The following is a 26659-nucleotide window of genomic DNA, read 5'->3' as shown; positions in this document are numbered from 1 at the left end:
ACTGCCGAGGGGGCCGTTGATTCCCTCTTTGTCGTTGCACGCCGAAATTAGCTTGCTGGCGATTAGGAATCTGCACAACCGCGTCCGGGTCATGGGTTTACGGGCCGTAGGTCATGTTAACCTGTGGAGCCGGTTCCTTATCTTTCCTTACCGCAAACCTCTTAGTCATCGTGGTGACATCATCGTACCAACCTTTCTTCATACCGTTTTCAATTTCTTCAGCCATTGCGATGAGATGGCTGAATGACGTAGCAGCGGATCCCGCATTCGGGTTTTCATAATTCGCGGCAGTGGAAACAAACAACTTCATGAGCTCCCTTTCCGGAGGGACTGGTTTCAGCTGAGATGCCACGTTCCTCCACCTGGTGGCATACTGCTTGATTGTTTCTCCTTTCTTCATCTCAAGCTGTTCAAGATCTTCTCCGGTGGTGAGTACGTCCAAGTTAAAGCTAAAATGTTTGATGAAAGCATTAGCTGCCTTCTCCCAATCATCCATCCGATAGATCTCGTAGTCCGTATACCACCTCATGGCAGCTTCTTTTAAACTAGCCTGGAAAGTCTCGGACCATTAGGGGGCCATTGGTCGCATGCTTGTTCATTCTTGCCCGGTACATCCGAACGTCTTGAACCGGGTTGGAAGTTCCATCATACTTCTCAAAGTCGGGCATCTTGAACTTCTCCGGCACTGTGACCTTTGAAAAGACAGACAAGTCAATCCGGGGTATGTTGTGAGTCCCCTCAACCTCTCGGATCCTCTGTTCCATTTGGGCCAACCGCTGGCCGTATCACCATTCAACCCGGGGGCCACGGGGCTGGCTTGGGGGATTGGGACTACGGGCGGCGTGCTCGTGCTCGCGCTCACACTTGTGAAGATCACATCTTCTAGCGGCATTGTCTGATAGGGAGCAGTTTCCGGGGCTTTACCGGAGTTGTCCATAGGAGGAAATGGAGCAGGAATGGTTAGCGGTGGGCTGGTGGTGGATGATTGAAGTTTGGCGGCGAAGGCAGCCATCATTTCTTCCATCTTTCGGGACATCATCCCTTGAAGCGCTCGGTCAAGGAGCCAAGTTTCTCGTCTAGGGCAGCACCGACGGTGGCGTTGATGTCGGCCATCTTCCTCGCGGCCGATCGAGTAATATGTGGAGGATCCGTGATAAATTACCTGTACGTAGTAACAAACGCAAAATGAGTACAGAGAGCGAGAATATCGAGCCGGTCCATGGCATCCCTCTAGACTCAAACGAACAAAGTGATTATAACCAAAGGATTGAAACATGTAATTTTCAGTTTGTCCGCTTTTACGAAAAAATCCGTATCAATTTGCACGTTGATCAAAACATGTCCAAATTTTACGAGCTCATAGTTGAGAAGATGATGAACAACTTTTATGTTGGCCAATCGGACTAGAAATGCACGGATCAAAGCAGTTTAATGTGTCTTTCCAAAAAATCACGTTCAGAAAACTGTTATAACCGCATGTTGTTGAAAAAACGAAGGGCCATCTTAAATTATGAATTTAATTCTGAAATTTTGTAAGACATTAGTTGAAACATTGGTCTACAACTTTCGTGTTTGGCACTTACTCAAAACTCGATCATAGAATTTAGTAAAAATCGTACAACAGGAACAAGCCAAATCAGAATTGAGGACAACCGATGAAATTGTAAAAACTACATAAGCAAAGTGTGAAATTGGAAATAGGATGATGAGATTCCTAAACAATCAACCTATGAAAGTAAATACATGACTCAATTTAAGCAAACCAAGAAATCAAACGGTTTTTCTTTTTTTAGAGGCCACGTGATCTATAGACGAATGGGCCTTCAAGGCGCGCCGCAATCGTGCATTCTCCTTTGCCAAAGCATCTGCCTTTTCTTGGGCCTTCATCGCCTTCTCTTCGCTGGCTTTGAGTTGAGCTTGACGGGTATGCTGCATTGTCACGATCGGGATCTTCGGGAGTATCTCAGCGGGGATGGCATGAAACTGAATATACTGAGTTGTGGCAAAGTGACTCCTCATTTTTCCGGTGAGCTCCTCTATGGGCCAAATCAGCTTCGATTAAAACACTCCTGCCAAGCCTCAGAATGACGTCTCGGTTCCGCTCTCGTAGTTCTCGTCCTTCTCAAATTGAACTTGGAATTCGTTGGGCCCAAGTGAAGGCGGGATATCTTGCGAGAACCCGAAATTGTCGTGTAACCCGAAGAGGCCGATAGCTGGTTGCTCCATAAATGCCCATCAAAGGCACGGGTTTCGGTCGCCATGGCACAATCGAGCTTCTACCACTCGAAACCATACAGCTTGCCAAAGGAAAATCTTAGGATTTGGATTCTCGAATAAATGGACCCACCGCGTATAGTGCAAGTTCTTAGTTCGATCCTCGTATTTGTTTAAATCTTAAAATAGGGTTGTTAGTCATACCCATTTCAAATACAAATCATGTTTTCCCGAATTGAGAAAGGTGTGAGAAAAACCAGATTTGTAAAAGCTCAATTGGGGCTCGAAAAATCTTATCTTTTTCTTTCTCGTTTTCTTTTTTGGAATGAGCGAAACATGTTAGTGAAATGAAAGTTTCAGCAAGGATGGTGTTTACGAAATTGACCCCACCACAAACTTGTTTTACCGTCCATGCTATCACGGGATCTATAGCGTTCTGACGGAATGGAAAAATGATAAGTCCGAAAAAGGTTAAGATAAAAATCTTAGATCTCATGAGGTCGGAGTTATTTTCAAAACATTCAATGAGGAAAGATAAAGGGCATGCCCGGCAGTTACCCTTCAGCACTTTTTCAATTTCTTTTTAGTCGAACCCAAAAATTCAGCAAGCACTACCACCGGATCTACCCGAATAGGTGGTTCAACCACATCCAACTCAATTGATTTTCCAATGGCAATCTTGTATTCTTCCGAGTAGGTGTGAGCTCAAACTTACCTCCGAACACAAACGTGGTCGTCTCGGGGCACCAAAAATGAGCAAGTGCTTGCATGATCCCGCTTTGAACATCAATCTCAAGAATTGGCAACATGAACCCGATACGCTTGAGCACGTACTGCTGGCCATCCGACTTCAACTTACCCCATAGCTTCTTGAGCTCTAGCTTCGGAGTAGGCACGAAACGGATATCGTTGCGACCCATTCGTATATAGATCACGTGCCAATTAAATCAACCTAAACCATGGACCAGCCCGAATAAAAATGAGATAACAAGGCATAAGAGACAAGAAATTACCGCTCGTAGGAAGAAAATGTCAATCACAAAGACATGCACATGAAGTGTGGATTCAGATTTTAGTTCTTTTAGCAAAATGAAATGAAAGACGAAACGACATGTCGCAGCCTCGCGTACGTTCATCATGACTAGTTGCTTTGCCTCGCATACATAGTCACGACTAGTCGGGTCCAATCATCTCGGCTTGGTTCGGTCGACAAGAGCAACTCTCATGCATCATAGCCTTACGTGCATGAGAATAACTCTCGAGCCATTTTTTTGAAGAATTCGGGATCCAAGCGGGATAACCTTTAGCGAAGCCTTACCGCCAAGGTTAAAGAACCACATAAATACCATCCTCGAAACTATCGGGTGACCCGGGTTCGGTCACAAGTCAAGGTGGTGTAGTGCAATTATATAGAGGCATGCACGACATTTTAAAAGCAATCGGCACTCCGATAGTTCAAAAATTAAAATTCTCATCACCAAGCTCGCAAAACAAAGATTAGCCACAGACTCCTCCCCTTATAACTCCCTTTCCCGCAAAACCATTTAACACCTAAGGATTAAAATTCAAAAAAGATTGCCGGATCAAGTGATTTTATTTTTCATGAAATTATTCTGGCCTAAGTCCTCTTTAGTCCCCAGGAGTCGCCAAGTCGTCACGACCTAAAAAATAAACAAGTTAATTTTCGGGCTAATGGATTATCGGGTTAATTAATTAACTAACCTAACTCGGACTCTCCCAAGTCCATACCAAATCGCAACTTAAGGTTCAAATGATTAACATGCAATATATTTTGAATTTGGAGTCGCCACTAATCATTTTCGGTAGGTTGATTAGAAACCTAAATAAAATAGCGGGAGAAAACTATCTTATTTCCGCGAACCGTAGATTTTGAATTCGGGGGATTTGGTTACGCTAGATTACTCTAACGCCCTTTCGGTACCATTTTCATGAAAAAATATTTGATTTGGCAATTTTGATGGATTTTACTTGAAATTCAAAGATGCAATTTTTTTGGTTTTTTCTTCTTTTTTATGGGGATGTAAAACATTGAACTTTGTACGATATACACCATGGGTGATTTAGAAAGAAAGAAAACGCAGCCAATCACGAGTATTTATAAAAATAAATTAACATGTAATGATGCTAAATTTTGAGACACGTAACATGTCTAAAATAAACAAACAAATGTTCACACCAAACGATTACATTTTTGTAGATCGAGATGGAAAGAGTTACCTTCTATTACACAAAATCTTACTCACGTACACGTTATGGCTTCCTTCAAGATCTCGGAGTTGGAAGAACGTGGCTATCGTCGAAAAAGGCAAGCAGCGGCGTTGTTGGATGGCGAGAGGCGAAGTACGTGTCGGGACTCGTCAAAGATGATGCTCGACTAAAACTCTTTTCTTCACTCTCAAATTTTCTCTTCCAACTTTTCTCAAGAACTCTATTTTTCCTCTCTAAAGAATTTCTCTCACAAATTCTCTCAATTCTCTTCCACTCTAAAACTCTCTCAATTCTCTTTCACTCTAAAACTCTCTCAATTCTCCTTTTCTCCCCCAAAAAACTCTCTCCCCTTTTATAGCCAAATTTCTCCATCATCTTCCCTTCTTCATCTTCTCTTCATCATCTTCTCTTCATCACCTTCCCTTCATCATATTCATCTTCTCTTCTTTATCTTCCCTTCACCATCTTCCTTTCATTATCTTCTCTTCTTTATCTTCTCTTCATCACCTTCCCTTCATCATCTTCCCTTCATCATCTTCCCTTCTTCATCTTCTCTTGGTATTTGCAATGCAGTCCCTGAAGTTTCAAGTATTTGCAATACTGATCCCCGAAGTTTTAAGTATTTGCAATACAGATCCCCGAAGTTTCAAATCTTCTCGGTATATTTTTCCATCCCGTGCCTAGTCTAGACGCATGCTAAATTAAGTGTTCCGCTTGCCCAATTATATGCCAATGCAATGTACGCTAAAAATAAATATATGAGATGATTTTTTATAATTTTTATGCAAAAAATAGATTAGTCAAAATTTAGGCGTCAACAGCTCTGCTCTTGGTGACAACATCTACACAATTAGATTGATTTGCTCAAATGCTCTAGCTCGAAAGATCCATTCTATAGCTTTGCTCAAATGCTCTAGCTCGAAAGATCCATTCTTTGGGGTATTAAGATATAGATTGTGTGCGACCATGGATTTTGTTTCTCCATTTTTGAAGGCAAATGTTAGCGCAGGTTATACGCTTTTTGTTGTTTGAAGCAAGCGCTTAGTTCGTTAGTCCAAAAGCTCAAGTTATGTTAAATTATCGAGCAATAGACTGATAACTAGTACAACAAAGGGCATTACGCGAAATCGAGCACATGATCTTTGGGTTACGAAACTATATCAAATCGAATGTGTAGATTGATGAATCCGATGAGTTAAAACTAGAACAATACATGTTAGCAATTTTTGCTACATCAAACAGGCGAATGGTCTTGTTTGAGAAAAGGAAATGTTATCCCATGCATAGATAATTCCATCTTTGCATCTTCAAATTCTTGTTGAATTTTTCCCGATGCAAACTCAAAGGAATTTTCAAATAAGATCACATCCGCAACGATTTTCAAACGTGGAAAAGATTTTCTATAAACGAGTCAAACAAGGTCTCCCCAAGTTCGGTCTATATATACATCGCTACCCGCCACACGCCAAGTCACACACACACACACAGACCTTCACTCACGCTCGTTGAGACCTAGTTTGGAGCTCCAACTCCACGAAATGGAGCCCTCAGGTGCAGGTGCTTCTTCTGCATCTCCTCCATCTCCAATCCCTCCAGCTTGGCCGTGTCCGACTCCCGCTCTTCCGCTTCAGGTGGTGGTCGTGGCCAGCCCTTGCGCGGCGTGCAAGGCATTGAGGAGGAGATGCTCGGAGAGCTGCGTGTTGGCCCCGTACTTCCCTCCCTCGGACCCCGCCAAGTTCGCCATCGCCCACCGCGTGTTCGGCGCTAGCAACATTGTCAAGTCCTTGCTGGTACGATATGCATTATTATTACCCTATCATGGCACAGCTTGTTACAGGGCCAGGAAGAAATCTTTGTCTCATCTGTCAACTCGATGTAAAGAATTTTAGTTAAATGTTGACAAATTAAGGCTGAAAGAACTTCATGTTTGTAATGAGATTCTATTAATTAAAGTTGGACATGTGCAGATGGAGGAGAGTTTTGATTAAGTGTGAGTGCCTTGAACCATCGGGTAAAGCACAGGATAGGACCAGACCGGGTTTTTATCGTTCTTCTCTAGTGATTACTGTTGTTTGGTCGAGGAAATTCATGTTCTATCGCTAGTGTGCACCTAACAAGTAACGACGTAACTATCTTGTCGGGAAAAGTACATAAAAGTCTACAACCTACAATTTAGTTTTAAACCTTTTGTATTTATATCAATTCATTTTATGCAGTTAATTTTGATTAGAAATTGCTGGCATAGACGATGATTATCTTACGTGGCATGACTGATCGATCGATGTAGACAAAATTTACAATTTTTGTAATCTTTGTTTGTTTTTTTTTTTCTTTTCTTTTTTGTACAACTCCGGGCAGCGGGTCACCAACCGACCATCACCGGTCACAGGTGAGGGCCTCCGTGCCCTCACCAAGATCCAGGGTGAGGCGCTGGCCAACAGGGGAGCATTATGTGCCATTTTGCTATGAGAAGCAATTAATTTAGGGAGGCATGACATTTTGAGAATTTTTCAGGCACTTCCCGAATCGCGAAGAGGCGATGCAGTGAGCAGCATGATTTACGAGGCCAGTACGAGGATTCGAGACCCTGTCTACGGTTGTGCCGGGGCCATCAGCCAACTCCAGACGCAAATCAGCCAACTCCAAGCGCAGCTTGCCAAGTCGGAAGCTGAGCTCATGAGCATGCAAATCCAACTTGCTAGTCTCGTGGAACAACTGCAACTGACCAAATCTCAGGACTCGTCGCCGCACCAGTCCCTCGAGATTCTCCTGAATAGTCCGTTCGACGACTACCAAATCCAAATCGACTCGTGCTTGGATGAATATAGTGGCTTTGGCTCATTTTGCGAGCCTCTCTGGACATGACTAGTGGATTGTGCTTATTGACCGCATCTATCCATATATATAATGCGTTTGTTTCGCGAAAAATAAATTATTTAAAAAATATTATCTGAGATATAATCGATTGTACCGCTTACTTGAATGAACGAACTAAAAAATTTCATCATCTACAACAATATTTAGACATAAATTGTTATCCATAATAAATTATTTTTTATTTTTCACGAAACAAACGGGGTCGTTGTTTGATGAAGTTTTCCTAACTTAGGGGACATTATGAAGAAACCTATCCGTCAAAATCGGCTCTCTAATTTTGAAAATTTTTCACTTATCATGCATGTCCTAAAACCTAAAATCGGACTAGACCCATTATAACCTAAAATCATGCTTATTTATGCTTCCCACTTTATATCAACCACACGAACGTGGCAATGCTGTAATTTATTTCAAAAGCAAGGGCGGTTAAAGGCCGTGAGGGGCACAATTCGGCTGCTTGGAATCGGACCCGGCATCTTCTCTCTGTCGCTGTGAGCGCCAGTTGGTGGGTCTACTATTTCGGTCCATCGCACCGTTTTGAGACTGCCTTTAGGTCTGGTTTCGTCTTCTTCGGCGTCCCTCTCATCCCTGCGCTAAAGGAGGAACCAAAGAGAAATGGCGGCGATCACGAGCGCGCTCATCGCGATCGCGGGAGTGGTGCTGGGCTGGATCGCCATCGAGATCGCTTGCAAGCCCTGCCTCGAACGCGGCCGGGAAGCCATCGACCGGTCCCTCAACCCCGATTACGACCCCGACGACGATCGCGACGGCACTGCCCGGGCCCCTCTGATCGCCCCCAACCCTAGCCCTGATCCCGTGGATTCAGATCCGAAGCGCGTCGACGATGCTCCCGCTGTCCCTTCCAAGATCGCGTGATCAATCGCTCGCCGCTCGTACGGGTTTCGGCAATCGGTCCGATCCGTGATTTGTGTTTCTGCTCCGATTCGATCGTCTCTCTCCCTTTTGCTGTGATTTTGTTGTCTGGGTATGTAGTCTCTGTGCAAGTTGAAAGGAAGGAAGAGGATGGAAGATGTGCATTTGCTTTTGATTTCAGATCTTGGCTTTTCTTATTTTATTTTATTTTTTCATTTTTCGATTATTAAGATGGTGAAATGTCGAATGAAAATGAAAGGGACCAGTTATGTATGGGATTTCTTATACAGTATTAACGGTACAATGACGTCAAAAATTTTGGCATTCAACCAAATAGCGGTGCTAAAATAAAGGAATATGTTCACTAGAAATTTTAAAACTAGTCACGAAAGTACAATAAAATCCTAAAACTTTCAAAAAATTCAATAGAATTTTAAAATTTATCAAATTGGTCCAATTGAGTCTTTCCGTCCACGCCCTCAATTTATCTAATGGAAATATAGACGTGACATTTTTAAATTAATTTCTTTATCCTACGTGATATTTTTCATTATTTTCTTTTAAAATTTTATTTAATTAAATTAGGAAAACTAAAAAAAGATTAGAATATTAAGTTTAAAAAGCTAAACTATAATGGGAAAACAACAAAAAGAGGAGGGCGGGGCTTCGCCGGTGAGGCGCGGCTGCTACTACCTCTCGTTGAAGGGGCCAATGACCTCTATTAGCCCTAGGTGAGGTGGCCGGCGCTTGCCAACCTTGAGCGAGGCCTTGCCGACCCCAACCTCTAGATATGGGTTGAAACGCCTCGGCTGGCGAGGCCTCGCTAGGGGTAGGCATTGCTTGTCCTTACCTAGGGTCGGATCTAGGTGATGCCGACCCTTACCTAAAGCTAGCGACCATCGCTTGTCCCCAGCGAGGCCTTTCGGGCCAAGGCATTTCAACCCAAATCTAGAAGTTGTCTAAGAGAGGCAGAGGTGGCTATGGTGTTGAGGAAGGCGAAAAAGTAACGTTACGGGTTGCTACTCTCTGTTTCTTGATGGGATCTATAAGTTTCAAGTCCGGACAAAGAAGAAAACCCGAAAATACAATCGAGCCATTACAATAGCGAGTCGGAACCGCTATTCTAGCAAAACAACAACAAGAACTCCTTTTTATGAAAGAAGATCAAGACGAAAATGTCGGTCGGGCGTAAAAACTCAAGTGAGATACGCGATTTGCTTTATGTATTTCGACAGAAATCGAGCATCAATAATGCTAGAGAAATCTATCTCCAAAACCAAGTGACGAGAATGAGCTAGTCCCATCCAAGCAAGAACAACAAGTGATCCATTTCGTCTCAATACATCCCTAAGTAGAGTGAGCCGAAAAGTTTGTCTATCCTCTATTTCCCATTGAAAGAACAAGGAATAAGAAAATGAAAAACAAACAAACGAGTAGGAGATCTTAGACGAGCCGGTTGACTCTTGCCGGTCCCTCTAATGATGGGTGAAGTCCATGCCTCATCGACATGGCCTTGGCCCTTTTCTTTGTTTTCTTCAGTTTTATTTTTTAAAATTTAAAATTTTAGTCTTTTTTTTGTTTTTTTAAGTTGATTTAAATAAAAAAATTGAAAATAAAATAATAACAAATGCCATGTAGGATAGAAAAATTAATTTAAAAATGCCACTACAGCATTTTCCATTAGACAAATTGACGATGTTAACGAAAAGACTTGATTGCATCAATTTGATAAATTTTAGGACTCGATTGAACCTTTTACAAGTTTTATGACTAGATTGTACTTTTGTAAAAGTTTTAAGACTTCTAGTGAACATATCCCTAAAATAAATTAGGGAATCAAAGTTTCAAAAAAGCTGCAAAAAAAAAAAAAATTCTTGTTGGGATTTTCATTTTAATTTGAGAGCTTGTAGTCTGTGTTAAACACATTTCCAAATGAAATTGGAAAACTATGGCAAAAAATAACAAATCGAATAAATTCGCAAGATAGAAATTTAGAAAATTTCTGTGTGCCAAGCTGCCCATAATTTTGTGGGCATTATGTGGATTAGGTCCAGCCTATTGTTTGGGCCGATTTTCATTCACCGAACCAACTCGAAAGATTTTAGAAATTACAGTTCTGATTACAAATTTGCAATAAAATATAAAGAATTGAATCAATTACTACTTAGAAACCTTACGATAAAGCCATAAACATATAGAAGGGGCTGTTCAAACATTAAAGAATTAAAGAGTGCGTGTTACCGATCAACATAAAATATGGCTTAACCACATGCATGGATCGTAAAATATATCTCGTAAAAATTCGACGTGTGTTGACATCGAAAAGATACACAAGACACCGAACGAACGGTAAGATTGTTGTATCCCGAGATTCAGTGAGTTGAGAGCAAGATATTGAACTAACAGTAGGGCCACTAGGTCCTAAGTTTCGATTAGTTGAAAGCAAATTGAAAACTTGCTGATAGAACCGTGAAGAAAGTTAGTAATCAGTAAGTACAACCACACAATTGACTATGAACGTGCCGACTTAGTCGCATAAGCAAGGTGGTTACAAACAAAAGGCAAAAGTAATGGGCACGAGAAGACCACGAAGACCATGAAGAAGTTATCAAGGGAAATATGAACTGATTGTAGAGGTTATGGATTGAAAAAGAAGTCATTTGAAATTTTGGCGAATGGCGAACAAGCTATGAAGATCGTGGGAAGTTATTGGAAGCGCCAAAATTCAAGATTCGAAAACCTTGAAGTAATCGTCTGAGCAGCTATAAAGTGTAAGGGATGAAGCATATGCGGTGGTGATGAAGGAGAAACCCCCCGACCGATCAACAAAAAACACTCATTTTCATTGTAGTTTAACTTTCCTCGCACTTCACATTCCCCGTACTTTTGTGTTTCCAACAATCTACTACTTTCTTTAGCAGTATTGTAAATCGTAGGAACTTGACACATAATCATTCAATCCACAATCCATTTACACACAATCTTCCCATACCCACCTATCCATCCATACACCATACACATTTTGCCCGAACTCTCCTAGACATTTGAGCCACATGACCCCTCTTGATAAAAGCTAAAGATTGAATTTCGGTGAAAGATATTCCCCTCACTTAACACACGAGAATCTTTTTGGCACGTCCGGTAGGACTTATGTGGTGAGTTTTGGAGAAAATTGTGAGAACGATAAACTAGTCCGATGGTGATCGAGTGCAGGCCGATAATGTCAACAACCCCGACAATGATGCTCGGTCGAAGCATTCTACAGCCAATCCAGTTGCGGAAATACCTCCACGAAATGTTGACATTCCACGACGGTTAATCAAGGAATAAACTCGCATTTTGGCCCTCGACGTTACATTAGTGGCCATGATGAAGAGGATGTTCGAAGAGTAGCAGAATGAACTAACCAATCACAAGGTGATGCATGTCATTGATGTGACAAAGCCCATGGTGGTTAATGCCATAAATGAGGTAATATCATGTCTCGGTTCATCTTTTCAAATTTTACCTTTCCATGTGAGTTCTCTCGGTATTACTCCTTTTTTGCCAGTATATGGACCTCCCAACATTGGATATAATGGTAATGGGGGACAATCTTTACCTCTCATAGCGGTTAGAATTATACCGAGACTAGAAAATCGGGAAAAGTACACTAGAAGTGCCATAACTTTTGTACGGCGTTCACTTGAGTGCCATAACTTTTAAAACGTTCACTTAAGTGCCATAACTTTTAAAAATCGTTCACTTGAGTGCCATGTTGACGTGGCGGCTGGAAAAGCTGATGTGGCAACCGGAAAAGTTATTGTAAACTCCGGAAAAGTTACTGTAGACGCCGGAAAGCTGATGTGGCACGCCGAAAAGGCGACGTGGCACGTCGGAAAAGTTACTGTAGTACTCAAGTAAACGATTTTGCTCCGACGTAGCACTCAAGTGAACGGTTTTTAAAAGTTATGGCACTTAAGTGAATGTTTTGAAAGTTGTGGTACTCAAGTGAACGCCGTACACAAGTTATGACACTTCTAGTGTACTTTTCCCTTAGAAAATCCAATGCCGCTTAATTTGATTAATTGAGTTAGTGATTATAATTTTCCTCAAATTAGCCCGGCTAAGGTTAACACGGTTAATCCAACCATTCAAAATGCACAACCAACACCGAATTTACCCAATTTAGAACCCTTAAGGCCTCTAGGAGTTCAACCGAATCCACAGGTCATGGGAAATCTACAATACGGTCTGACGCCACCGGTTAACTTCAATCTGGAGAATCAAGGAATGGATAGGCCTCTACAAGTCGACCGAAGAGGGCAAGAGGCTTGGATTGGCCAACAAAATATGAAGTCATGGAACCCAAATTGAGTAGCTGAGTTAGTGCTACAACAGTTGGGAATAAACAGAGGTGCTTCGAGACCAATTTATAGGAATCCTCATCCCAACCGGGTCGACCATATTTCTTATCCAAGGGGATTTAAGACACAATACTTCACCGTGTTCACGAAAGAAGAGGATCAGTTAACAATGGAACATATTGGCCGTTTCCTTGCACAATACAAGGAAGCCGGAACGAATGAGTTTTTGAGGCTAAGGTTGTTCTCATTGTCTTTGTCAAGGACAATATTCACATGGTATACAAACTTGCCTGCAAATTCCATTTAGGCATGTGATGAGATGGAGAAACAGTTCAATTCCCAATTTTACTGATCGATCCCAGAGGTGACGGTAGCCGATGCAAGAATGTATCAATATAACACCGAGACGACTTATCGGTTTATCGTTCGTTTTAAGAAATCCATAAATTGGTGTTTGACATCTCTTACCGAGAAAGAGTTTACCAATTTAGCCTTCAATGGGCTAAAATTCAACTTACGGAAAATGTTCGAAGGTCGGGCATTTGATGATCTCTTCCAGTTAACCACAAGAGTTTCTAAATATGAGCATTTGTTGAAGGAAAGATATAAGAAGCCATTGAAGACAATCGGCAAACCGTAGCTCTTGTAGAGAATACTAAATTTGATAACCTAGTCGAAGGAGACGAAGAGAATGAAATTGCTATCACGACTATGGTTTTGGAAAAACCTTAAGTATGCCCAGGACTTAAGCTAGCAAGAGTAAGAGATGTTACAAAGATCAAAACTAAAGAATCGAACAGTTATTCTTTCGACATATACAAGTTAGATGAAATATTTGACTTGTTACGAAAGGATGGGTGGATCAAGCTAGCTAAAGAATAGAAAATCCCATCTAAAGAGGAGTTAGTCGACAAAAGGTATTGCAAGTGGCATCATCAACAAGTCATAATACAGTAAATTGTATTGTCTTTTGAAAGACAATTCGGGAAGCGATTCGGCAAGGCAAAATCAAGTTTGCTAATGAGAAAGGTAAAGCTCCAATGGAGGTGGATACTGATCCTTTTCCAAAGATGACTGGTATGGTCAACATCCACACTCCATCAAGGTATAACGATAACAAGCTCTGCGCTCATTGCCTTCAAGAGTTGGACAATCTAGTTCGACATTCTCCAAGGTATCGGTTCAAGAGAGGACCGACAGGAAGATACCGATCCGGCTCGTATGTCCGAAGAGAAGGTAGGCCATAAATAAAGTCTAAAATTGTGTCCACGAACTACCTTTCTCAAGAGCCAATGAAGGAGGTACAACACAATCAGCTAATGCAGGTACATGAGGTCAATGAAACCGATAGTCAAGTTTGTAACGACATTAGAACCACACGGAATCTTGAGAAAAAGAAAGTCTTATGCAGCGATATAATAAGGGAGATCCTAAGGTAGGTTTTCTCGAGAACCTAGTGATAAATTCAATTATGTGGTGCATTATGGTGATTCGTCGGATCACAACCCATATCCGTCATCCCCAATTGAACCAACGGATTGGGAAGATGAGTTTGAAGATCCACCACCAGACTACGCTTCATATGAAGTGCAAAAACAAAAAGAAAAAAAGACAGTCAAGATCCCATATAGTCTCCCCGAAGAGAAATGAATGGTAGTTAAACCACTTGGGCATGCATCTTATCGAACTATCAAAAGGAGGTTCCAGAGAATGAAGAGTAAATAAAGAAGCCTAGAAATTGCTCGGGTAGAAAGAGTGATACCACAAACTTCCGCATCAGAACCTTATTGAAAAAGGAGGAATTGGGTTTGGAAACGTAATTCTCTAGCAGCGGGAGTTATCAATGTAGAAAAAGTTGCCTCTCTTGATCTCCATGGGAGTTATTCTGATACTGAGTTGGCAAAAGGGAAAATGATTTGGGACACACTGCAAACAATAAACTTTGAGCAGTTTATTGTAACACTTAGCCCGAAGCACAAGAGTGATTTTAGACGGAGTAGTATCGGGGTCGCCGCAAAAGGGCAAGAAGAATTACCGATCGGGGCAATCTAAGATGCGAAAGGTAGGGTAAGCGGTTCCCGGTCCGGTCCGATTCCCATAAAAAATCAAGAACCGAACCGGTGGTCCCGGTTCTCACTTTTTGGAATCGCGAATTGGACCGGCCACCCACGGAACCGGGAACCGGACCGGACCATCGATCCGGTCCGATTCCCAGGCGGTTCTAAAAAAAATTCAGTAAAGGGGCTAATCATCAAAAACTCATTACTTGTAAAAAGAATTTACGAAAGCTCATCAAAAGTGGCGGTTCCCATTTTTGGTCCGGTTCTCCAAACATATTTGTGAAACCGCCTAGGACTTGAAGCTCGCAGAACATTAACGGAAAGTTAACTCCAAACGAGGGTGTTGACTTGCTCTAAAAACAAATAAATTCTATTTACAAGTAGGCATCTTCAATAAAGAGGTTGATCACCAAAAACTCATTACTTGTACCATTCAAAGAGGCTACTCACCGCCCAGAGTCCAGTCCAAATTCAAAAACTCAACAATGAGTCAAGGTGTCCCCATATGATCATCAAAAGCTCATTAAAAGCATACCCAAAGGAAAAAAAAAAACCTTACACTTGACCACGAAAAATTAACAGAAATGATAGTGAAATAGAAAAATGGGAAGATTTCTAAACTTCAAGTCCTTTCTTGATATTTGATGGATGAAACAAAAGTGCGGCCAACCTACAATAAGTATATATAAGCAACGTACATTAGTTTTGAATTAGAAATGGAATTAATAGAAAGCGAACTCAAAGGGATCATACTTGGAGAAAGAGGATGTTGATCGGGAAGGTATATGTGACTTGTAAGTTGGGATTTAACAATAAAACAGCTCACATCTTCCTGCAAAGTTAACTCCAAATAGCAGCAAATTAACAAGTAATGAGCTTTTGGTTTGGAGAACTTAAGACAATGTGCTTATGCTAATGGTTTCAAATCTGTCATACACATGCATCACATGGCATGCGAAATTGTTGCAAATGCTTCCCCTTACAGCAAAGTGCAGAAGAGTTGCGGACTGATTTTTAAGCATGGGCTTTAGCCAATAAAATGCAAAAACCGAGGCGAAAATTAGTGAATGAAAATCTCACCATATATTCCTTCCACCAACTTGTCAACTCTATTTACCAGTAAGCTCCGAACAAGCATCATCCATAGCTACTAAAAACAAGATATTAATAAGAGCATTCACTTATTAAATATACAAAAGAAATACAAGATACAAAAGAAAAGATATATCCATGACTTACCCGACTCGAACTTTTCTGCGTTCTCGATGCACTCCTCCATATTGACCGGCTTGTTAACCACTCTCAACCAATCTTGAGCACAAATCAAAGATTCCACCACTCCAGGAGTCAAAGAACTTCGATAGCCATCAAGCACACTACTAGATGTGCTGAAAGTAGACTCCGAAGCAACGGTTGTTACTGAAATAGCCAAGATATCCCGAGCCATCAAAGAGAGGATTTTAAACTTTTGGTTAGCTGTATTCCACCACATCAAAATGTCAAGAGTACAACCTTCTTCACGTGTAGCTTGAAGATACTTTTCGATCTCGGATAAATTGCCCTCGGCCACTTTTTTCTCCTCATCCATAAAGTATTCGAATGCTTTATCCCCATCGAAACTCACATCGAAATCCACAGTGAGACCACTCTCATCTTTGTGACCTTCCTTATGTTGACCGCCCGAACTACCACCAGCATCAATTAAAAGTTGACCACACGAATTTTTGTCGCCAAAAGGTCCGGAACCACAAGGCTTCTCGTAAAAACTAAACAAATCTTCCAGATAAGTCCTCACATAATCGCACCTCTCATTTACTATCTCATCATCATCATAGATTAGTTTACAACAATATCGCACATACTTCATCTTTTTTCTTGGATCCAATATCACCGCAATCAAAACCATCATGTTCACTTTTTCGAAACTCCCATAATATTTGTAAAATTTTTCCTTCATCTTTACCCCCATGGCTTTCACTCTAGCATCTAAAACATTCGCCGCTTGTTTCAAAGTTTTATATAAACCAGCTATCTCGTCAAAAGAATCATTTGAAGTGATATACAAAGTCTTGGACATCTTGTTGGTGGAATCATAAAACTTTTTCAAAAATATGATAAGAACTCTGGCATTTTCCCAATCTTTATTTTTAGGAGTTTCATCTTCAAGCTCAGCCGAGAAGAAAGGATCATCTTCTTCTAGCCTCTCAAAAGCTTTTCTTAGCTTTAATGCAGTGTCTAACATGAGATAAGTGGAGTTCCACCTAGTGGAAACATCAAGACAAGCTGAACCCTTATAACCGATCCTTGCACTCTCAATACAAGCTTGGAATGATTTAGCTCTCATGGGAGAACCTCTCACATACCTAACAGCGTTTCGAATACGTGTAATAGAATCACGTATCTCATGCAATCCATCCCTCACAATTAAGTTTAAAATATGAGCCGTGCACCTCATGTGTAAAGCTTCACCATCTAAAATCAACAGCTTATCTTTTAGAAATTTAGCTTTCAAAAACTTAATGGCTACATCATTTGAGCTGGCATTATCCACGGTGATCGTGGACACATGTTTCTCTATTCCCCACTCGTTGATGCATTTCTCAATCATTTTTCCAATTTCCTTGCCCTTGTGACTAGACATTACCACAAAACTAATGATTCTTTTGTGCAATTTCCAATCATCATCAATAAAATAAGTAGTGAGACATAAATAGTTCAAGTTCTGAGTGGAGCTCCATGTATCGGTCGTGAGTGCGACCCTAGACTTAAGCTTGCAAAAAAAATTCTTTAAACTTATTATTTTAGCAAGATATAACTTCATACAATCTCTAGCCATTGTAAATCTTGAGATTGGATCAAAAAGAGGTTGTAGCTGGTTTATAAAATCACGGAATCCCACACCCTCAACCAATGAAAAAGGTTGTTCGTCCACTATAATCATTTGAACAAGCATTTGCCTACAAAGTTCCTAATCAAACTCCCATGTTGATAAGTCATTAGCACTACCAGTGCTGGTATTTCTCATAGTCATTTGAGTCCTATCCACTCTACGTGGGATAAAAAACTTTTGCTTCTTATCTATATTTCGAGGATACTTATTGCATCCGCTCAAGTGCTTCAACATAGTAGAAGTACTTTTATTAACACAATACCAATACATGGAGCCACAATATTTGCAAAACACCTCAGTTTTTCCCTTCTTATTTTTGTTGCCTTTACGAAAATGAAACCAAGCTTGTGATGATTTTCGTTTACTAGTAGTAGTTGAGCAACCATGAGATACCTTATTTGTGTCGACTTCCTCTTCGAAGACTTCTTCACCTTCATGTTCTAGTGAGTCCATTGGCGAAGTCATCTCATCGATGGATTTGTCCACTTCCATTGACATATAGGTAGATCACCCGAATCAAACAGATTATAAGTTATAAAAGCTAAGGGAGATCGATTTTTAATTCCAATGCTTAAAAGACACCACAAGCAAAACCTTCAAAGAATGAGAGCAGCATCAAATTGAGAGAATTGAAAAACAACAAATCAAGACATGCAACATCATCCAAACATATTAATGCTCGCAGTTTTGAGGATTGAGATAATGAAGCATATGCGGGAAGAACTGGGCTATCTGTTAGTAGCTCGATGATCGGGGACGGCTTTCATACTTGGACAGTCGCACGTTAAAACGAAACAAGGATCATATGTTCCGAAGAGGCTGGCCATCAACTTCGGAAACATTCATTTATGGACTAATACTAGGAAACATTCTTAAAAGAGAGTTAAAGAAACAACCAGTGGTTAACAAGATAGTATAGGAGTTCTTATTTTATAACGGAGAACACTTGGACTGTGGTAATCTAGAAAGAAATAACATTGGAGAGTTTCATACTATAGGTATGCGGGGGGTGAGCAGTTCTCGGTCACCAACAACAATGTGATCTCAATCTCTAACGGTTTGCAAGCCAAATTACAAGAAATAAACCATAGGCGGGTAAGAATGTGCCAAAAGGCCACGCAAGCATTGCGGGAAAACAGGCCAAACATCTTTAACCCAAGAACAAATAAGCAAGACTCCCAAAAAACTAACAAGAAGCGATCGTGAAGGAGGATCAACTTCAAAGAACGAATCCACCTCAAAGAATGAAGACACACAAATCATCGTAGAAAAAAACTCACCAAGCTACGCAACCGAGGGATCGAGAGATTGATCGATCGGGAGAGAGAGAGAGAGCATATGGGGGAAAGCCTTTGGAGGTGTCGAGCAGAGGTGCACGCACGCGTGAGAGACAAAGGTTGAGCAATCGGGCTCCTAGACGAAGGCATAGAGCGGTCGGACTTATGTCACGTGTAGCAAGAGAAGTGGAGAGGTCTTACGTCGACTACACTTAATCAACGAAAAATTCAGTCTTGATCAATCAAAAGTACATGGAAGCACTAACCGGAGGTTGAGCTCTGGGCTACGAAGAGACAGAAGACAACTCAGTACGCCGAGTATGGAAAGTTTCGTGCTTAGGTCAAGCGGGAATCGGGTCGAAAATCACTTGTGATCGCGTTAGGGTTGGCTTGATGTGAGAGAGGAAATGAATTGAAGAGGGGGGAAAAAGAAAGGAAAAAGAATGATCAAGGGAAAATAGGGGGGAATAGAGAGGATGGAGAAGAAGAAGAAGATGATGATGTTGGAACCGAAGTGACGCAAAGAAAGAAACCTAAACCTAAACAAATAAAAAGGTGAGGTTTACTTTCTTTTTTCTTTAAAAAAAGAGGATCGATCCGGTTCGGGCGGTCCGGTCCGGTTCTAGACCTTGGAACCGGGAACCAAATCGCCCGGTCACCGATTCCAATTTTAGGAATCGGGAACCAAACTGGATCCCCCTAAAATCGGGAACCGGACCATCGGTCTTGGTCTAGTCCGGGTGGTCCTAGTCCGGGCGATCTTTTTTGCTCACCCCTAGCGAAAGGAACATGGTTCATCGATGAGAATTAACATGGTTCACGCAAAGATTTCATCAAAATTTTGGGCTTGTTTGATTGTGGAAGAAGACTCTAAACATATTTCCAAGAAAGGAATGGCTATGCTTGAATTTCATTTCTCTGACAATGAAATAATGGAGTTTGAGAAGGTGCCAGTGGATAAAGCTAAGCACCCGAAGTCCTTAATCATATATGGCAAGGTTAATAGGCGACCTGTTGGTAGGATTTTTGTAGATGCAAGGGCAACCTTAAACCTCATAGCGTACAAGTATTTCAAGAGATTGGGCAAGAGAGAAGAGGAGATAATACCATTAAATGTTCAATTATTTAACTTTTTTAGGGAGGTTACAAAAGTCAAGGGAGCCGTGGTAGCAACCATTATAACAACTTTTGACCACGGATGATCAATTATTTCATCACATAGTACACACATTATTGACAGGATAAAAAGACCGAGCGGGATGATATGACGTTTCATCACGAGGGATAATAATTCACATCATCACTGTCCGAGCTGTCATGTCCATCATTTTGCTGCTTGTAGGCTTTCAATAATTGTCTTTCTTCATACTCAAAGATTAGCCTATTGGCTTCCGGATCATCGAGAACGCCACTTGTCTCAAACGGAATATTCATGAAGCTGGATGGAATATCTCTGAAACTGGATGGGATGTCTTGATTGGGTAGTATCTGGTGAGGAAGATCATAAGGATCTTGAGATTGGATGATTTCTTTGGAATTCCTCGAGAGCTTGAAATGTCTTGGGATGCGTGCTAGGTCTATCCCATGAGCAACCGGTCGAATAGGACCAAACTTCCGGAGGGATGACTATATTTGCTTGACACATAATCTTTTGGAGTTCCTTATATTCGTGAGGAATTTCCATGACCGTCTTCGCAAAAGTCCGATGGATTCGAGCAACTTGTTTTGAAAGATCTAGCTTGAAAGTTGAAGTTCCAATTTGTGCTGCATCTATACGCCTATCTCCTATTAGTCTTGTAAAACACCATGGACTGTGAAAAATCATGACCGTGTGTCTTTCCGGTTCTAGTCTTCCAACTCTACGCTGCAATTTGAAATAATTATTCCAAGCTTGAAGAGGTTGGAACCATATCAGCATGTCCATCAGATAGCTTTGATCATGGGTTACGTAATCTCCGAAAAGAGCTTGAGATAAAACCTTAATGATTTTATCCGTTGGAAATTCTATGGCAACATGGTAAAGGTTAAACATATACCAAAACATCCATTTAAGCTCTTCTTAAAATTCTTCATCCGGAGACCAACGAAGGGGTTAGATGAAAGGGTAATCATAATCGAGACCTGATTTTAACATTAATCCACCATAATCTCCGAAGATATGATAGTGGTAATGCCGGAGCTAGAGATGAACACTTGGTGAAAACTGATTGTTTTGAATCGGGTCGGGGATATCGGGAGGATACTGATGGGAAGGCCATTGGTGTTCTCTCATATTAACTGTACAAAAAGTAATGTCTGAGGGCTATTTTCGTACATACATGTTAATAGAAGAGATGGGTTTTTTAGGCCTGGAGAAAAAGTCAGCAAGGACTTTTTTTTTTTCCTGAAATATGTTTGGCATCGAAAAAATATTTTGAAAACCATTCAGCCCATCTCAAAAGCTGAAGGTGAGGAATTTGTTTCTGTTTGAACTTCAGCATTTGGGGAAATGAGGACATATTCATTTCCACAAGAAAATGATAACCAATGAGATGAAATTTGAATTTTTTAATGCCATATTTGACTACTAAGATTTCTTTGAAGGTGGAGTGGTAATGCATTTCTGCATTGGTGAACCTACCACTTTTATAGGCATAAATTTCCCGCTTACCATCAAGCTCTTCAAGAAGTATTGCCGCCCAATACTTATCATTGGCATCTGTTTGCGGAATTCTTTTCCCATTGGAAAGGATTTGCAGAGGGGGGAGATGTTGCAGGATCTCTTTGAGGTATTTGACAGCCTTTGTTTGTTTTGGTCCCCATGGTGGCGCATTCTTCTTGAGCAACTTCTGGAGTGGATGCGGTACCTTTGAAACTTTACGAACAAAGTCTACGAGGTAGTTAACAATGCCAAGAAAGCTTGTACTTGATCGACAAGAAGGTTACTTGTCTAGAAATTTTGCAAATCTTTTGCAACATGAGGTCCTAGACAGTAGGTTCCATCTTTGAGATGCATACCAAGGAACTCTATCTCCTTCTGGGAAATGATCATCTTTTTTTGAGAGAGCATGATGCCATATTTTTTGACAATCTCAAAAAGCTGAGTAAGGAGCTTACAATGAGATTCTTCATCAATCGAATAAAGAAGAATGTCATCAATGTAGATCTAGACATTTTGCAATATTGGTTGGAAGATTTTACACATGGCTTTTTGGAAAAAATAGGGGGCTGTTTTTAGTCCAAACGGAAGGACTTTCCACTGATAATGCTGGTTAGGAATACAGAACCCGGAATTGATTAAAAGGTTTTATGCTTTTAATGTTCTTGATTGTGATTCCGTAGTGAAGTGTTAACGTTGAATTTCTCTACATGATTAACGCTATAGTTGAAATATTTGAGCCTTTGTTGCATGTTTCTATGTATTTTGTTATAGGCCTTTTGTGCTGATGACAAAAAAGGGGAGAAGTTAAGAAAGGACAAGATCATAATATCTGGTAACAGGATTACATGCCCGATTATTCTACATTTGTGATAATATCCTGTGATAAAAATATATGAATAACGGTGATAATGTAAAATTACTCTTGATTATTATAAAAGTTAAGAAAAGATAGGTTCCTCTGTTCTTGTAACGGATCATGTGATCCGAGAATCATAAGTGGAACAGGTGAACAGGTTATGAGCATATTGATTAAGCCTCGGGAACTGATTATTAGAGCAGTACAAAACGAAATATGATGAAGCATCATAGTACAGAAATATCCAAACTAGAAGTATTATGCTCGAGATATTACACTGCTCAAGTTCATTGAACTAATCAAGTTCACGAAACCATGTGCTTTAATTATGAAAAATCCTTTGTTCATATGTTTTCGTAGTATAAATACTCCATACATGTATGCATACACAAATAAAAAATCATTTTGATACAGGCTTCACAAGTTCTAAGATTGATCGTAACTTCATGAAATCGAATTTTGAATTTTAGAACTTTCTCTTGCTAAAATAGAAGACATCATGTGTTGAATTATCTTTTAGCAAGACCACATTTGAGTAACAAAAATTATATGTTACTCCCCTCTTTTTGCTTAACAATTGATATTTCTATGGATGGTTTTGTTAATCATAAAAAATGGGGAGATTGTTGAGAAAAACCCCTAAGTGATTTTGAAGTTGACAAAACAATCCATGCACTTTTAGTTTGGGATACTGCGGTGAAATACTTGTTTTACATATTGTCCAAAGGTGCAAGGATGCACAAGATTGAATATGTCAAAAGGTGATTCATATGTTACTCTAAAGGACTCAGACGCCGAGTAGGGGAGCTCTGATGTTGGAATGATGCTCAAGCTTTGAGAGAAGTATTTTGCGCGCAATAACTAGAACTTTAAAAGAGATTCAAAAGATGATTTAATTGATATATTACATTATCACAATAGCTAGTAATCGAGCTAGATCGTTCTTGATCGAGAGAGCTTCAATTCCAAGATCGGGGGAATAGTGTTCTAAATTCCAAGATCGAGAGAGCTTCAATTCTTATATTCTCATTGATCTATTTACTGTAATTCTTAGAGGTGTACACAAGAGTGTTGAGTGTTATGTGTGGAGTTCTTCGTCTCAACGGAGATCATTGAGTTATAACCTCTCAGCAATTTATTAGTGGAATCCAGCCGATTGATTGCCAGTGTGAAGAAGTGGACGTAGGCTTGAATAAAGCCGAACCACTATAAACCCTTTGTCCAGCTCTCTCTATCCCTTACTATTACTTATTCATAAACATATCTCGTGATAGTCAAGCTGCACACTCAGCACACATTGCAATATTACATGTGTCTATTATCCGAGGGTCATGCTACGAGCTTACTTGATTATAATTCCGCATTGAGTTTTGCAAATGCATTATAATCACCTATTCACCCCCCTCTAGGTGATAACGCTAGCCCCAACAATGATGGCGCGTCTTCCTAAATATTGAATGATGATGATACAAATTGACTTGTAATCATGCATAGTACTCGTTAAGTCCATCAAGTTAAGTTAGTGATTGTTTTCATATAGCGTCACGACAAGTTAGAGGCATATCAAAATGTTTTACTGATCCATGTGAATTACTGAGTCAAGAAAAGGAGTCGATGAGACGCGAGAGTTAGAGATCAGTAAAATATTGGGATAAAAATGCAGTATCAAGTGTTGATAAAAGGAAAGGACAAGTTCATGTCCATTTTGATAACAAGGCTCTGGCTTTGCGTACAAAGGATTGTAATTCAAATTCTAAAGTTAAATTCTGCTCCATAAGTTCATTCCTTTGACGTTCTTGGACTTCAACTGCCTATCATTGAGAATCAAACTCTTTCTCCAGTTCCCGACACCTCTTGTATTCTTATCGAATAGAAAGACAGAGACAATTTCTCTTTGCCTTATGCTGGTTAAGTTTGTCCTGGACTATCTTCAGCTTTGTCTCAAGAGCCTCTTTCTCCTTCTAAAGACGTTGAACTTCACAATCTACAGCATTGTAGTCATTGTAGAACAAAAGAGCATCTTCGCACTTGCTGGCAAGTTCATCTTGAAGGGCTAGCCCTCTCTGCTCATCAAGAATCAGGTGAGGTAGTCTGGGAGTATTGATTCGAATAGTATCCACTGCCTCCATGAAGCCAACAACAAAGGAATCATTGGCTTCTTGAAGTTCCTCGAAAGGCATGAAAGGACTGCCAAAACATATCTCTTGGAAAAGAGCCTTTGCTTTGCCTTCCCTCTTTGAATCAATGATCAGCTTTCCATAGCCAGGCTTTAAGAGATCAAGAAATTCTTTCCATTTGGCCTTGGCTACTTGAGAGGAAATGGGAGAAAGCAATACTTGGAGATTTTGAGGTTGATCGGTAGGAGGTTGCTCAATCACTGGTTTAGTGAGCTTCATTCTCTCCAAATCAGCTTTTTCTTCCTTGAATAATGGTAAGACATTGTCCACATTGGAAGAAGCATTTGTCAAAGGCAAAGCTTCCTGAGGTACTAGAGGGAGTGTTGGAGGAGTTACTAATAGCAGGCAGATGGATGAAGGACCCTCAAGAGGATCCCTAGTGGGAATCAAATCCTTTGACGCTGAAGGAGGCTCATCAATACCTGTAGGTGAGAATATGCTAATTAGTTGACAACTAAGAAGTATTGAAAAGAGCAAAATAGGGTTATAACTCACTAATGGGATGAGAAGAAAATCTTCTTTTGATTCCTCTAATCCCAAAGGGATGGCGAGTGCCAATTTATAGCTAGTTCCCTTTGCGACATAAGGAAAAATTGTTGTAGGTTCTGAAGTAATTGCCTTGATCGAGGAAGCCTTTGTCGAAGGAGAAACAACCGGTGTTATCTTTGAGGCAGAAACCTTAGTGGTAAGAGTCTCTGTAGAAGAAACAGTTGAAAAAGAATCGATAAGTGTCGACAGTCACAAATAGAATCATGAAAAGAAGGATATTGGAAATTACTCTTGGTTGGGGGAGATCTGATCAGAGAATGAAGTGGTGGATTAGGAGATGAATCTCTCATTGAATCACACTCACTGGGAGGTTCCAAAATTTGAATACCGGACTTTTTGATTGGCTGTTTCTTGGTTGCACTCTTTGGAGCTGGTAATTCGGGGAGTAAGAGTTTCCTTTTCTTGCCACCCACGGTAGTGGACAGTAAGATATCGAATGAAGTCATATTGTAAAAAGAAAAAGTAGAGTTATCTTTGGCAGGGCCTCTTAGTGTTATGGAAGATGCCTCAATAGCTTTGTCTCCTTCAGGAGTTAAAAGAGGGAATATGTCCTTCATCTTTTGTAGGACCACTTCAAGGGATTCAGAAAAAACCTCTAAATTGTGGTGTTGCCACCAAAAAGCAAATTCTGTAGTGGAACACCCAGGATAAGGCTCAAACTCAGAGACACAAAATATTCGGTAAACATCCCCAGCGAGTATATTCAGCTCTTCAAAAGCTTGCTTGCTACTGAATTTACAATTGGCCTTGTGAAGAAAGAAAAATGAAAACGTATAAAGTGCAGGAAAAGAAACTCTTTGAGTAAGCCCAAATTGCCTAGCACAATATTGGGGGGAGTAAATTTCGAAACCAGAGGTGAATCTCCCTTTAATGTATATCATGATATGGAGGTCAATGAAGGTTAATACTACCTGCCAGAAGTCACTCATATTATTATGGAAAGAGGGGAGATATTGGCTGAATGTGGAGGAGAGAAAGGGCCAGAAAGAAACTTGTTCTTCTTCAGAAGGAAAGAGTTGGGATAGAAATTACCGAAGATAAGAAGAAGACTCTCGAAATGGGAAGTAATTCTCTACCTAAAGCTTGGAAAACATGGCGATTCGGTACATAGATGGAAGAAGGTTGAATAAATTGATTCTCATAAAACTAGGATGGGAAGTGAAAAGCAGCCCAAGCTTGTAGAATCCAAAGGGGACCACCAAAAGCTCCACTTTCATCTGAGCTAGTAACGGAGGCAACATGAAACAAACTTCTACATAGAAGTGCCAGAGTAGTTTTCCCAAGAGCCAATTTAGTCCCTGAAGACAAAGCAAAAGCAATATCAATGAAATCCTTTGAAACTCGGATGACAGGATGACAAAACAGGAATTTTGACAAACAATACAGCAGAAAGACGATATGCTCTTCACCAATAACTTCACCTTCTTTCCTAAAGTACTTGTTTAAAAAGGTTCTGTAAGACAATTCGGAATCTGAAAATTTGCGGAACCCAGGGCAAGCGTTTACAGGGATAGTAGCTGTATCTACGCCAAGAGGGCTCAGTCCAGTTATGCAATAAATGTAAAGCAAGGTTACTGACATCAGAGAGAAAGGGAAAAAGAAACAATTGGTCGATGGAGACCAAAAACTGGACAAAGTACATAATACTTTAGGGTTTAGTCGATAATCGA

General features: G+C 40.5%; 2 protein-coding genes across 2 annotated transcripts; both read left to right on the top strand.

Moving 5' to 3' along the window:
- The first annotated feature begins 5981 nt into the window (after positions 1-5981).
- Positions 5982-7308, top strand: LOC115730345 (LOB domain-containing protein 11-like). The gene is made up of 2 exons (XM_030660986.1): positions 5982-6233; positions 6958-7308. Exons 1-2 carry the CDS (start codon positions 5982-5984, stop codon positions 7306-7308), a joined length of 603 nt encoding a protein of 200 aa, XP_030516846.1.
- A 448-nt stretch (positions 7309-7756) lies between these two features.
- LOC115730344 lies at positions 7757-8373 on the top strand. The gene has a single exon (XM_030660985.2). The coding sequence runs from the start codon at positions 7936-7938 to the stop codon at positions 8194-8196; it is 261 nt and encodes an 86-aa protein (XP_030516845.1). The 5' UTR covers positions 7757-7935; the 3' UTR covers positions 8197-8373.
- Positions 8374-26659: the final 18286 nt, after the last annotated feature.

Source organism: Rhodamnia argentea, chromosome 3, assembly GCF_020921035.1.
Source record: "Rhodamnia argentea isolate NSW1041297 chromosome 3, ASM2092103v1, whole genome shotgun sequence".
NCBI lineage: Eukaryota > Viridiplantae > Streptophyta > Magnoliopsida > Myrtales > Myrtaceae > Rhodamnia > Rhodamnia argentea.
Note: the sequence above shows the minus strand (reverse complement) of the source record. Positions and strands in the feature narration are given on the sequence as shown.